Source organism: Filicampus tigris, chromosome 3, assembly GCF_054856515.1.
Source record: "Filicampus tigris isolate MCC_2025a chromosome 3, RoL_Ftig_1.0, whole genome shotgun sequence".
Taxonomy (NCBI): domain Eukaryota; kingdom Metazoa; phylum Chordata; class Actinopteri; order Syngnathiformes; family Syngnathidae; genus Filicampus; species Filicampus tigris.
This window is the reverse complement of record NC_141219.1, coordinates 26,496,879-26,512,034: the sequence shown is the minus strand read 5'-3', so window position 1 is coordinate 26,512,034 and position 15,156 is coordinate 26,496,879. Positions and strand designations below refer to the sequence as shown.

Here is a 15,156-nt window from a genome sequence, read left to right as displayed (position 1 = left end):
CAATGGATGCCGAGTGGGCAACATTGAACACACATTATAGTACTATACAGTGTTTGTTAAAGTGATGTGATAGTTAATCGTCACTTTAATTTACTTTAATTAGTAGATCACCACCTCTGAAGAAATCTTAATCTTAAGAAAAATGTAGCAGAAAGTAACACACGAGTTATGCATAAATCAAGCCTACTGTACCTGGAATGGAATCACAAGGTTGACAGTGTCTCCAACTTTCTTGATCAGAGTCTGACGGAGGTTTCGGGGAAGCCAAATCTTAGGCCGTTCTACTCAAGAAAAATACACAAATCACAAATCATGAATGGAACATGGACATCATACAATTCAATTTCCCATAATTTCACTCCTGAGCATTCATCCAAGGAAGTCTTCACTCACGCATGATCTCTCTGATGGTAACGGCCTGAGCCAGGCAGGCGGCTGCACTCGGGCCGGCCATGTTGTATGCCCGCACACGAAACTGCAGCTTGTCTCCTGTAGTGAGCTCTCTGATTGTCAGTGAAGTCCTCTCAGTCAGACCCTGAATGGCTGGTAACCACTCATCTGCTGTGCTCACATAACACATAAAATATAACACGACCCACCTAAATTAAAATGAAATAATGTTTATGAGTGCATGAAACGGGGGGCGCTCTGATGGAATGTAAGGACGAAGCGCTTTAAAAGGACAAGGACGTACTCGGTCGGAGGATGATTCTTTTTAGGAATAAGGATGGTGGGATAAGGACGGAAGGGTACCCAGGTCGCGGACGGAGGATGGACCGACAAAAAAGGGTAACGTGCCCATCTCTGTTTCTACTTCTATTATCTACCAAGCTTGTAACATGTCTGCTTGAGTAAAATCTTGGAATTAATGTGAAATCATCAAGTAGAAATTATATTTCGATTACAAGACTGTCCTAATAACTTTCTTTGATCCTTGAATTGAATTGAAACTCTTGAACAAAACAATCAAAACTAACTCAGCATTGCAGGCATTTGACTAAATTCTTCCAATCCTAATTGTTGTTACAATGTAGCGAGCACTAAAGATGAAGAACTGGTGAAAGTTCAAATCCTTTATCTTTGTTGCTCACACTATTGTACTAACATTTGCTGTCAGAAGACCGCATATTCTCAGTTCAACTACTTAATGAAGGCCAAGAAGATCAAGTGCACAACTGTTGACCTCTTTCTGCCAGAAATGGAAGAAGCGGTGCCCTGTCCAACATGATTCCTGCACTTATACGCCCACACGGGAGCAGCGCTGCCTAGCCCATGTACCAATGTGTGGCTCCATGGTCTTAACTAGATTCAACGAAACAATTATATGTGTGCCACCAGATAGGGAAAGCTAAGAGAGAAAGAGGTCACAGCGCTACAACAGCCTATCTCAATCTAATTATACTTGCAAAGAGCCCTAATGCAGCAGTCGGACAACTAACAACAACTAGCATCAAGTAAGTGAAACTGAAAATAAAACTACCTATAGTCCGTGTTCGTCAATCTTCGCACCAGCGAAGTTTGGCTGCACAAATCAGTAGTTATAGGTCGCCACAGGAAGTAAATTAAACTGCGTTAACTAAGTTAATTTTAAAAAAGAAATAAAAGATATTTTGATTAATTTCCAAGGATAACAATTGAACTTTACAGCCCTACCTTTAACTGATGTAAGAATAATGGTAATGTTGCAAAACTAAAATTGCCACGATGTCGTTGTCGTCATGTTGCGGTACATCTCCATCAAAAAACTGAGCCAATAGAAATGACATTAAAATGATTGGCCAAGCCTATTTCATTGTCACTCCTGTTTAGGGGTGCAGCTATCGAATATTTTGGTTTTGGTTATTTACATCTACTGCCTTAGCACTTGCTAGCGCTTGCTATCGCTGGAGCCGCTGCTGAACACTGGTAACAGTCGCCGTACAAATACAGTGTCAGAGTAATTAAGTTGTTTTTTTAGAACACTTAATTGGCGATTAAACGTCATTATTTCAGGACATCGTTGTGTTGTTGAAGTCGGAAGCAACAGTTTGTGATGGCCCCAACGGCCCCAAACATAGTTTGGAAGCCGTTACGCGTTACATGCTGAAAGGAACAACCTCAAAATAAAAACATGCCTAAATTCACCAGCTGCTGTACTTCTCTAACCCAACATCCCCACGATGTTGCGTTTGGACATTTTTGGCAATTGTAAATTATATGCTAACAGCTGTGCATAAGTGTTCATGTTTTGGTGGATTAAAAAAAACACCCGTATTGAAAACATGTCACAGTTTAGCTCCAGCACTTACTGCCCTCCTTGCAGTACTCAACCCCATAGCCCTCCAGGTCAGCTGAGCCGATGCGTTCAGGCGCTCGCCACTTGAGTGTGATGCAAGTGTCACTGATGTCGTCCACGCACAGTCCGATGGGCTCACTTGTGGGGGCTGAAAGAGGCACATAGGGCAGCTTGAAGGCCTCTATAGCCAGTCAAAACATTACAGTGATCATATTAGAGTGAATTAATGAATAGATTACAAGTAGTTTACTGCCAGCGAGACATGTTTGGAAATAATCCATAGCTTCCGAACAGCTACTCTCACTTTTTCCACAGCTGTAGTGTATTCAGAAAGCACTGAGACTTAAACTTTTTTACATCATTGAGGAAGATAACTTGCAGCTTTGTCAATAACAGGGCTGATACATTGACACGGACAACCATTGACACCTATGGGCAATTTAGAGTCCTTCACTAAAAGGTTTAGTCGGACTCGGATGGCCATTTAAAGTCGAGGCAGACCGGCCTATAGACTGGTACTATTTTGTTTCCCCCGGGGAAAAAAGACGGACGATGGAAGGGTACCCTCGCTGCTATATATATATATATATATATATATATATATATATATATATATATATATATACACACACACACACAAATATTTGTTAATCTATAATACAATATATATATATTTATATATGTATACAACATATATATATATATATATATATATATATATATATATATATATATATATATGTATATATATATATATATATATATATATATATATATATATATATATATATATATATATATATGAATTAGTTCATTCCTCTACCATGAGGTTTTTTTTTGGGGGGGGGGTCTTTTGTCCTTCAGCTAGTGTGGACAGACAGTTTAGCATGTACTTTTTATTTATCACATGTTGACAGCATTTCTAACTGTTAGGTGTTAAATCAGAGTCATGGTCAGGTCACCACTAAGGCCAAGACTTTGTGTTACAGTAGCTGAGCCGCAAGCTGTGCAAGAAATGATGGGAATGCCTTTCAGTAGTCAAAGGTTAGAAAGTCACTGGAACAGGAAATGTTTCCAGTTTAATAAAGCGAGGGCAACTAACTGAAACAATGCTTAGCACTTGCAAAATGTCTACCTCAGAGCAAAGAAATGCATGGTTGGCCCCTTGGTTACACCAGCATGAAGCCATAATGCTAAGGTCCAACAGTGTAATAATGTTTGACAATGTTTGATTTAAGGAATTTTGAAAAATGTATGCACCTAAATTTATGCATTTATGCTCCATCTTTCGGGTGGCATTGCATTAAAAACTGGCATCATTGTGTAAAAGATATCGCCAAGTTAATACAGTTCATTGTCACATCTACAAATGAAAGTTAAAAGTCTGGCATTCAAAGCAAAAACCACATATCAACAACATTCAGAAATGCTGCCTGGTTCTCTGGGCCCAAACTCATCTGAAATTGACTGATGCAAAATAGAAAAGTGTGCTGTGGTCTGACGAGTCCACTCTTCAAATTGTTTTTGGGAAATCATCGACGTCGTGTCCTCTGGGCTAAAGAAAAAGGACCATCCAGAGCGCAAAATTCAAAAGGCTGCCTCTGTGATGGTATGGGGATGTTCTAATGCCCTTTGAATGGGTAAAGCCCAATTCGCACTGCAGGTTAATTAACCCGATTTTAGCCCCGAATCTCCCCGAAGCGTAAGGACACTCTGATTACCGTAATGGCTCAAAAAGATCAGCTACTCTTGCCGCGTGTGGTGTGTTCAGACTGATCTAAATGTCTTGGAAGGACGTTTGGGCAGCTCCAATCTCAAATTGGGAATATTCAACATGTTGGATTGTCTCGGCCTGATTTCTCACCGTTTGTGAACAAAATGTATTGATATTTATTAAGGCTTAAAGGGAATGCTTATTTTCCGCTATAAACAACACTCAACAGCAACTGCAATGATAACCATATTGTTGAAGTAAAATCTCTTTGACTGTGTAAATAAAACACTGAAAATTGTTATTCTTTGATACAGCTCTGATACGATATACGTAATGTTGTGGATGGTTGGTTTATAGAGGAAATGTCTCAGATTGAGACAAATAACTAAATAACCTATGTATTTCAAGTTATTTCCTCATTTTAAGTAATGACATGAACGTTTGGTCCTTTTCAAATTTTTCCGTGCAGTTGCATGCTGCCAAAATGCAGCTGGCAACTGATGGAGTGCCCAGACGAAAGTCACACAAGCATAATGTCAGAACAGAGCATTCAAACTGTTTAAATACAAACTCCACACAGAGCTGGGACTTGAAATTGATTTTGACACCATCTACAACAAGTAGAAATGTTTAATTATGTACATACACACATCTTCAAACGAATCAGCATCTATAGTTTTTGACTCACCAACAGGCACAAATGGTTGTGAGGCCAGACTGTGACGAGACATGCCAATGCCATTGACTGCATAGACTCGCATTTCATATTCCACTCCTTCAATCATCCTCTTTGCCTCGTAGGTTGTTTCAGTATATGGGTCAAAGTTCAATCTCATCCACCGATAACTCTTCTTTTTCTTTCGCTCCAACACATATCCTGGGTGATACAAATAGCATTTTGTTTTGATCGGGGATCCATTCCTTATGCCGTGTCATTTTTATCAGGCAAAAAGAATGTCATTCTACTTTCTTTACCAATAATCGCCTGTCCTCCATCAAAGAGAGGAGGATCCCACTGGACAATACAGGAGTCTTCTCCCACGCTGAGAATTCTGGGAGCTTGCGGAGGATCTGGAACATCTGATGGGAAAAAACAATTTGTTCATCTATAATACAAGTATAACTGGTAAATGTCCAATCATAACTTGACTAGTTTGTGTGATCTGACTCCTCTTTTGAAGATTGTTGTCAATCGTAATGTTAAACGGTGCTTGCTCATGTTCTTACCAACAACTTTAACATTGATATCTGCAGTATCCTCCCCAGCAGGGTTACGAACCACAACTGAATAGGTTCCTTCATCCTGCCTCTCAGCGCCTTCAATAGTAAAAATACAATGGCCTTTGGTGGTTTCCACATGGACTCTGCCATCTCCCTCTGTGATGACCTGCATTATGAAAGCAAGAGCTGAGTCTATTTTCAAGTTTGGATAAAAAAAAAAAAAAATGCTCACTTGTGCTTGCATCAATATCACAGACTGGTGTATCACTATGTATGTACTCACACACAAAGCGTCATACTTTGTGTTTGTGTCATTTTCTTCTTGTGAATTTTATTTGGCGTCCGGCAAAACCCATGTAGTCACTGATAGTGTAGTGGTACACACGCCCGAGTTGTGTGCGAGCAGCATGGGATCGATTCCCGCTCAGTGACGGTGTCTATGTGTGCCCTGCGACTGGCTGGCGACCAGTTCGGGGTGTAATCTGCCTTCGCCCGTTGACGGCTGGGATAGGCTCTAGCACCTCCCCGCGACCCTGTATAGAATAAGTAGTATGGAAGATGACATGACACAAAACCCATGTTTGGTGCATTACCGCCACCTTCCAGACTGGAGTGTGGAGCAGTGGAAAAGCAGCAAACAAAACTTCAAAACTACCAAAACAAAACAATATCATTTTATCTCCGCCAACCATCCCCCGCCCCCTCCTTTCTCTTTTCACGTCTTGTCTGTCTCACTGATCAGTTGTGTATGCGCAAATTAAATCCAAGTTTTAAAGACACCCACGTATTTGTCCTTGTGTAATTGCCGTACTTAGCGACCTTCTGCGCATGCGCAGATCATGCAAGGGCTGCAAAGCCATCGCAAATCTATTGTGCAGTCATAGCTTCCTTTGAGTGGGAGTTCGAACCTAAGTTTTTACTTTACTACTTGTACTATACTGCAGTTCTAATATCAATTCAAGCAGAACTACTTGCAAAAACAACAATCAATGTCACCATGTTTGATGACGCAGATCCTACACAGTGGCACAAGTTGATTACGTAACATGTACTGTCCCAATTTTGCAATCTCACTTGCTTGTAACCTGCACCTTTGAACACAGTGTGTACTTCTACTAGGTGTACACTGCATTGAGGACCATAGGGTGTAGTGTGGGTATTAGTCAATTTGTTTGTATGAATGCTGCATTCGAGGAAGGTGGGAAGTCGGACATATCCCACTCGGATTGTCCCACTTCCGACCTCAAAGCGTTCGAGGTGAATGTAAACAACAAAGATGGCTGAATCCGATAAATTGTTTGTTGTTATGGTTCATCACAACACATTTTGACCTTCATCAAACCATCATAATTTCCTTAATTTATGTAAAATCTTTGAAATCTTTACTTCAAAGCATTTCATTTCACCAAATAATTTCATGCAGGGAGATAACGTATTGATTTCACGCAGTCAATAAAAATCACATTGTGTTACGTAAAGTTATTTTGAATAACTAAATAAATATAATAATAAAGAAAGAAAGCTGAATATATGTTCTAATCTTGTAAATTATGTTTTGCCATTCACAGCCTGTGTTTCCATGGGAGTCGCCATTGTCAAGTGACGTCAGATTGAAGCCGGTGGGGGAAGTTGGGGTAATTTTTTCTCTGGCTTCGCAACTCAGACCTCCCAGTTCAAAGGGGTGTTCTAATGCACTTTTCCTAGTTGAAGGTCGGAAATGTCCGACTTCCCACCTTCCTCGAATGCAGCATTAGTTTCCTGCTTCCTTTTTGTCTTGTCAGATCATCGCTTCTGTTTGTAATTGTTGTTGTCACGACCCTGTGTCCTGGTGAGTTTAATGTGGTTGCCTGCTTGTCACTTTGAATTGTTTTTTATGGACTTTCTATAATTTAAGCTTTGATAATTCTAAATTGCCTTGTTTTGCTTTTTTTTTTCAGTAACAAAGTATGCTTCCCACAAAAACTGAGAAATAAACATGACTAAATGAAATCCCTTTATTTTATGATTATTACATTCAAATGGTGCTGCTATTGACCAAATGGTTGAATGGATAGCAAAGTAGTGATTGCCAAGAAGGTAGTGATTCCACACAGGTCTTCCCTAGGCAAATTACTACAATAAACCTGGAAATGTCTCTTTCTCAAGCATGCACTATCCAATCTAAAACATCTAATATTTTACAAGAGTCTCATCCTGGATGAAATATTATCTCCACATAAATGCAAAAGCAAGCAATGGTACAGGGAGACTGATCAACAAATGCAATATTAAGGCCCGACCGAGTGCGTAGAGCAAAGGCCCTCTTGAAACTCATCAATTGTTGCACCAAATTATTTCTATCACGAGTAGACCCACAAACTCTGTATATTTGCATCAGATCCAGTGAACGGGAGTGAGGGACCGTTCAAAGCTGCACATAGCCTGATTCTTCATTTCTACTTTCAGAACATGCCCTTACCTTGAGAGATCTTGAGCACTTCTGCATACATCTTTGTTTTCATAGCTTTATGATTTTGTGAAATTTAATGTACCCGTATATAAAATATGTTTATATAATGTATGTTCATTGTTTTATGATTATTCCAAAGCCCCTTTCATGCTGTCTTTGTGACAAACTGGCACATCACATGGCATTTATTCACCTGTTCCGTTTAAATTGGAGACACCGTATATTTTGTGTGTACATATAGCCGTTGCGACTTTGTGCATTCAGATAAATGGATGTGCAACCATGTCAGCTTGATCGCAGCATTTGCTTTGAACACAAAAAAGGTTTTAGTGCAGTGAGTCTTGGGTGCTAAACCTCACACTCTGGCTGTGTACTTTACACACAGGTGGAATTCCGCCTCTGACATTACGTCGGAAGCCAGCAAATTTACGGGTCGACTTCAGTGTCCCATCCCGCATGAGTAATTAGTCACAGGGACAGCGAACCAGGAAAAACTCATGAAGAACACAGCCATTGTGGAAGAGGCTTATGAAAGGGGCCAATATTTTATACAATCGAGGTCACAGACAGTCAGTTTACTTGTTGTGTAATCTAACCAATTAAAATCTTATGATTCACACATCATGCAAACTCTGTAGCTTCAACATACATCTAGGAGCCTGACTCTTGCATAAAAAGCATGCACACTTACCCCAGTCTTCATGTTCCAAGAGACTGTTGGCCCTCCCTTCTCTTCTATATCAGGTTTAAGAGAACTAGCCTATGTATGAGCAGAGCAAAACAGTGAAAGCCAGCGAAAATATAGAAAAGCTCTATAATAAAGTCTCCACTTTCTCTTGATTCCTTTAGCAAATGGGGAGCTACAAAGTATCTGTGAATTAAGTTAAGTTCTAAGCCCAAGGGACAAATATTGTTTATGTTGTGAATTTGAATAGTTAATGACACATAGGCATCCTCCTCCATCTCCATCCTCCTCCATCCTCATTCCTTACCTGATTTTCCAGAGAAAGATCGAAACGAACAAAGTAGGCTATATGGAACACGTGGACCAAAAACATGTCAACATTTAAGTTCCCCGCTTGCAACTATAAAGGTTGATGGCCTTGTGCAAAAACCTTTATTTCCACTTCCCCTCATTTTTGAGGCTGGTGTTTGATGGGGTTGAGGTCGGGGCTCTCAAGTGTTTTCCACACCAAACTCATTCAACCATGCTGTTGATCTATCTAGATCCAGATAATTTTATTTCGTGCATTCACTTGATGAAATAAAATTAAGTAAATCAAACAAAAACTTTTTTAGTGGATTCCCACAAATTTGGAAGGATACAATTATCCAAAATGTTGATTAGAGGAGGAACACGTTGGGATACATGAAAACTGCTGGTTATTGGTTTAGACCAGTGGTGTCAAACTCATTTTAGGTTAAGGCCCACATTCATCGAAACTGATCTCAAGAAATACACTCAAAATATGTTGTGTGGAATTATACTAAATTTTATTTTGTCAAGTGGTTGCACAAAATAAAATTATCTGGATCTAGATAGATCTAGATCTGGATAATGGATGGATGATGGATGGATGGATGGGCATAATTAATTAATTGCATCATCTACTTTACAAAAAAATACAAAAAAGATATGGATCCAGATGATTTTATTTCGTGCAACCGCTTCAAAAGATAAAGTTGAGTAAATTCAACACACCATTTTTTTTTTAGTGTAGCTGAGTGTTTAAATGATTTTTTGGTGTTTGTTAATATCATCCATTCTTTGGCATCTAGCATAAAGGAGTCTGATGTGAGCCATTGTCATCTTATCAAACGCATTTAGGCCGGGAACGTGTAGCCGCGCTCCTACCACTAAAGCCGGGAGCGCTGTTGCATCTTTCTACCTTTAGAGCCGGGAAAGCGTACATATCATTTTCTTTTTTTAATCCAATTCTCGGTCTCTTAGCCAATTAAATGCATCAGAACATACACCTGACGGTGTCTTGAGCCCTGCAGGATTCCGTGGATTTTTTTCCAGCAGTAATGGCAGACGCAGACGATCGTGGGAGCTCTGAAATGAGTAACGGCAGTGATATATGGATGACACGCTTGTGGAATTCGAACCAGAGGAACCGAACCAGTCGATCGTGATGTATGGTTAATATATCTATATGTTTGTAGAACTGACGATATTGACTGACGATGATTGGCTTTGTAACAGAATAGAGGATGGTAAATACCACTCAATTTAAAAAAAAATTAAAAATAGTACTTCTCTTGTACTGACATTTAAGTTTTACATCTTTGATTGAAACAGTAAAGAATAATAAATATATAATAAATAATTTAAAGACTTGAAAACAAATAAACCTATCTTAAAATGAACTCTAAAATGTACAAGGAGCCTGTGAAGGTAAGGTAATCCACCCATTTTTAGCCATCTAGGGGGCGGCCATTTTGTCACTTCTGTTGACATTTTACTGCTTAACTCCTATTCCACCAATGCAATATTAATCAGAATGCTTTGTCTCAATTAGTAGGCCTGCATAGAACATATTCTGGAAAAAAATATGTTTGCGTTAACTTTCACTTCAAAGTGTACCTCTGGAGGCCAATTTCGAGGTACTGATGAGGAAATATTGCAGCAATATTGGATCAATATTGTGAAATAAGTTTGATAAATATCTGGTGTTCTCATTTTTGTATTTTGTATATTGTATCAATCTTGTATTTACCAAAATAATCCTCCTGGTTAATTTTAATGCACAGCGCCATGTTAGGACGATGTGCCATCAAGTCATTGACTGGCCTTGTCCATCCCTTGCACCCACCCGTTGCTTTTGAGTGATACGCCAGATCACTTGCCTATAGATGTAAATTTGTCTTGTCGTATTTTATTTTCTCACTAGGTGACTCAAATAAGCCGTCGCAGAAAAGGTCTTCCCAAACTTGACAAAAAAGTCCACTAGAAGGCAGGCCACGAGTGAGAGCGTCAGCACCGCCTGCTTCCTCATGTGACAGTGCGACGTACCGGGACGTATGGCTGCGCACATTAGCCGTCATAACGTCTCGACAAATGGCTTCCACCAGCTTGCTACAACCAATATAACCAAAAACGTGATTGGATGCAGTTTTTCATCAAAAACATATCTATTTTTACTTTTGATCACCACATATACTGTACACTGTAACAACATTTCAGTGTTAGATCCTAGACTACACAAGCTATCTTATTACCGAGTGGCGTGAATGCAAAATCGACATTCTGTTTTTAGCACTGTCCCCAAACTCATTTACCTTTCCTCCTTTGGTCCAAACAACAGTGGGAGCAGGGTCTCCAGTTATAGGGACATCCAGGCGTAGTTTATTGCCAGCAACCACCACGATGGTAGACTCAGCTGTGTGGCCCCTACAGTCCAGGTGGATCTTGGGAGGATCTTATGAAGCAAAATGAATGAACACATCCATGCACACACACGTTGTACCAGACAGTTAGTTTATGTAAAGAATTGGCAATACTGTAATATAGGGACTGGAGTAAGGACAAGGGGTGGGGGGAACTTAGGGAAGTTGGTCCTGATTCAAAAGCTAAACTTATTAAGATAACCTAAAATACAATTAAAACAAGTATTTTAGAAACTATTTAACCATATTAACAGTTGTATTTAAGAAAACAAATTGGTAAATGGCACATTTGTGAAATTTGTTTTTAAGTACACTTTCTGAGTGAGTAAAAATGTCACTTTTACAGTGAAAATCAATTTCGAACTTGGTAAAAGATCAATAATTCAATCCAGTAATTCAATAATGTTAATAAATGTTATTTGCAGCTATGTGAAGTGGCCCTTAATCACACTGAGAAGCGTTTCTTATCATTTTGTTACATAACACGTTTCATTACGACACCCATTCATGGAAAAATATATCTCATTAGCATATGGTTGCTGTATATAGTCTAATATAAATACCTTGACGTGGCACAAAGTCAATCTTCACCTCTGGAAAAGGACAATACATATTTTATAAGTTAGTGAGAGACCCTGAAAGATTTAGGCAGTTGACTGATTAGAAGCTTCAAGTAAGTGAAAGGGATCAATCATACCCATGAAATTGAGTTTTGCAGAGAGGTTGAAAGCGTAGCCATCAGGTTCAAATGTGTAGTCTGCCTCATCGTCAGGTTTGACATTGTCAATGGTCAGTTTGTGGATCCTGAAAGGATCAAAGGTTGCGCCTTCCCGGCAAAACATTTGGCGACCGATACATGAATGGAAGTAACCTCACCTGCCAATATGTGTGATATTTATTCTGGCATCCGGCTTGACTTCCACTCCATTTTTGTACCAAGTTCCCCTCACGTTCTCATCCGACACCTCACACTTGAACACGGCCTGATCCTTCGCCTTCACTGTGAGGTCAGCGATGCTCTGGTAGACCTCCAGCTCTTTCTCTGCACAATCAAAACACACCACTCTGTGTGCATAATAGAGAGCCCGAGAGCCATCGGATATGGTGGAACCAAATGAGACAACCGCAGTAATAGGCAATATAATAAAATGAATAAATGCATTGACTTCAAATTGAATATACTGTACTCTTATTTTCAGAAGTAATGGAACAATAAAGGCACATGTTCTCACTGTAAACTGAAAACCGGGTCTGACATCTTAAGATGAATACGAGTGATCAACATTTCAGCGTTTGTTTCCAGGTAGGCTGCTGTATTAACATCTGAGGTCTGATACGCACTCATCTTGTATGGTTTCTTCAGGGACACGCTAACACATCATTGATCATGTATCACATGATGGCAGCGGCAAAGTGAACTCATTTTTGTCTGCCAATTTCAACAAAGATCTCACTCAATACCTTTGCCCACATACACATTTGATGTTACGTTCTAAATAATTCTAGCCTTCTTAATGATGTATGATTCAAATAACTGGAAAGACAGGCTGACATATTGAGCTCCTGTTTAATTGGAGCTGTTTGGAGGGTAGTCGACATAAAATATGTGAACTAAGAACTATGCCACTGTACAATAAAATGTTTGAGCACAAATTGTCTTTGCGTGTTGGACATTAGCAACAAGGGGATAATTCACTTCATGTCACAAGAAGCAATATGCAAGAGGGGTTATTGAAGTTAGATGACTCACACCACACTATTTGGAAAAGTGTTAGGAATTTGACATCGGTTGCTGTTAGGATAAACAAATGAGTTTGAATGAGAGTAAAAGAGTAAATTGTCATGTTTTGGCGTGCTGGAAATGTTTTTTTTTTTTGCTGCCCACAGTCTTCCTTGTTTTTTGGGTGGGCGGAGCTGAACCTGCCTGCAATCAACTAGCTGCACCTGTTGGTGATTAACCTTGGCTAGTATTTACTGTAGGTGCGGCTCCAGTAGAAGGAAGCTGTCAGAGTATTGTTTGTGCTTGCTGCTTTGCTTGTTACCAATCCACTTGACTCCAACAGTGGTCAAGGTTAATTTACTCTTAAGTAGATTTTTATGTTTCCGTTTGTTTAAGACGAGGTGTTTCAGAAGTACTTAAGTTTGTGTCTAAGTACTTCTGTGATTTTTAGTTTTCTCTTTCTATCTTTTGTAGCTAGATTCTGTTTTGCCCGTTTATGTACCTTCGCTTTCAGTTCTCCTTCATGATCGTTGGTCATTGTTTTTTGGGTTTTTTTTTTTTGCATTAACGTATTTCGGTTGTATCGCACTCATTTTGTGCATCTTCTTTGAATAAAGACTGTCACTGTTCAATTTTCTATCTGTGTTGTGGTCCATTCATCAGCCTAGGCCAGTCATGACAAAAATGTGGACTGTGGATGTGAACCTTGCGGTTGTGTATTTTTAAATCTCCATGTTTATGTTGGCTGAAATAAGTTTTCTTCTATCAAGTCAAAACCTCACTAGTTGTTACTATAGTGGTATTATAACCAATGTTAGCCATATTAGTCATGCGTAAATTTAACTCATGTAGTGTAGTTTCATCATGCGTCAAGCTAGTGGTGCAAGTTTGCTAATCAAAACAAATGAAATACCAACATTTAAGTCACAATGAAATAACTATGATGAACTATCATTAAAATCCAAAACTACTATAACCCTGTAAAGCAAAGACTAAGAATTCACAAGAACTAATTTAAAGCACACCTACAAATAAAAATTAAATATCATGTGATTGTACTGTTTCATCAAGGAGTGCATTGTCTGTTTGAAGAGCTCGTTTCCGAAACACCATAAATCCATTTTATCGAATCCATTTATTTACCCTGATCTCTAAATGTTCTCCGGTTAAAAAGAATACAATACAGATATAATGGAATAGCAAGAGCATTTTTCTGTGTGCGTGCGTGTGTGTTTAAAAATGTATTTTTTTAAGGGTTTACAGTGTTTTGGAAAGAGCTCTGTCAGTGAAAATTCTAAGGACGCAGATCTTTTGTTAACATCAAGTTATGGAAACAGCAACGTTTGAGAACTTGAGAATAGCCTAAAGATGTTATGCTTTGGATAAGACTCCATAATGAAAGTTGTTTTTACGTCTGTGAAAGGCGTCCAAGGTGATACCACGCAAGGCCATAGCTGTCCTACAGGTATCATGCGGTACATGCACACTGTAACTTAATAAGCATACAGCAATATGCAATTAACACTCACCCTGCACCATGAGCTCAGCCACAGACTCGCCACCATTGGTTTTGACCTTGTAATGGCCACAATCTTCTTTTGCGGCCTCATTAATGATCAGAATGTGCTTGCAGCCATCTTTCTTAAAGCGATACTTGAAGGATTCATCTCGAGTTAGTTCCGCACCGTCCTTCTCCCTGTTGGATATGGAAAACCTCAATCAGCATTACAAAATTGGATTGAATTGAAGGTAGCCTTTTGACATTATCTGGCATACACCTACTGCCCAAAATATTAGGGACACCTGGGCAACTTCATGAGGCGCCATAAAAATACCTTTAGAAAGATAATGCTCAGTTTTGATGGACAACTTATTCTTATCACTGCCTCTTTGCTAGTTTACAAAAGTACTTGTTTTCCTTTCTTCATCAGTGAATAATATAGATGATTTTGAATTACAATTAATTAATATAAGTGTGATAGTGAATATGAAATTTGGTGTTGATCCAAGTTAGGATTATTTGACCGTGGAGATCTGCCCTGTAAGTAGTGCGATTCTTATACTAAAAATGGGTTCTTTTACAGTACTTTGCTGCTGTATAGAACTGCAAAGAATGATTCTGCCTCACTATTTAATTGTGCTTGTTTATTGAATGCATTAAACCCGAGAGTGAGGCTGAATAAACACAGAAGGTAAAAACAAACTTTTGGATGAAACGAAGAAGTTCTGACCATTTCACATTTGCGCCCTCCTCGGAGACCTCACACTGTAGCTCCACACGTTCACCCTTCATGACCATCTGATCCTCCAGGTTCTTTACAATCACAACAGGAGGTTCTGGAGCAAACAGGTCATAACAGGTTCATAACCCAACTGAATCCTCTCAA

The 15,156-nt window shown here is 39.2% G+C and overlaps 1 protein-coding gene across 1 annotated transcript in view; it reads right to left on the bottom strand.

Annotated features, from left to right (window-relative positions):
* The window catches only part of mybpc3 (myosin binding protein C3), a 40,230-nt gene that overhangs the window by 8,079 nt on the left and 16,995 nt on the right, over positions 1-15,156 (bottom strand). The window contains exons 14-25 of the mRNA XM_086025307.1: positions 15,001-15,106; positions 14,299-14,465; positions 11,926-12,091; positions 11,747-11,853; positions 11,613-11,642; positions 10,942-11,081; positions 5,217-5,376; positions 4,965-5,069; positions 4,678-4,866; positions 2,289-2,423; positions 394-561; positions 193-281 (exon numbers count right to left, since the gene is read on the bottom strand). Of these exons, the coding sequence (XP_085881433.1) occupies positions 193-281; positions 394-561; positions 2,289-2,423; positions 4,678-4,866; positions 4,965-5,069; positions 5,217-5,376; positions 10,942-11,081; positions 11,613-11,642; positions 11,747-11,853; positions 11,926-12,091; positions 14,299-14,465; positions 15,001-15,106 (1,562 nt within the window). The remainder of the gene's footprint in view (positions 1-192; positions 282-393; positions 562-2,288; positions 2,424-4,677; positions 4,867-4,964; positions 5,070-5,216; positions 5,377-10,941; positions 11,082-11,612; positions 11,643-11,746; positions 11,854-11,925; positions 12,092-14,298; positions 14,466-15,000; positions 15,107-15,156) is intronic.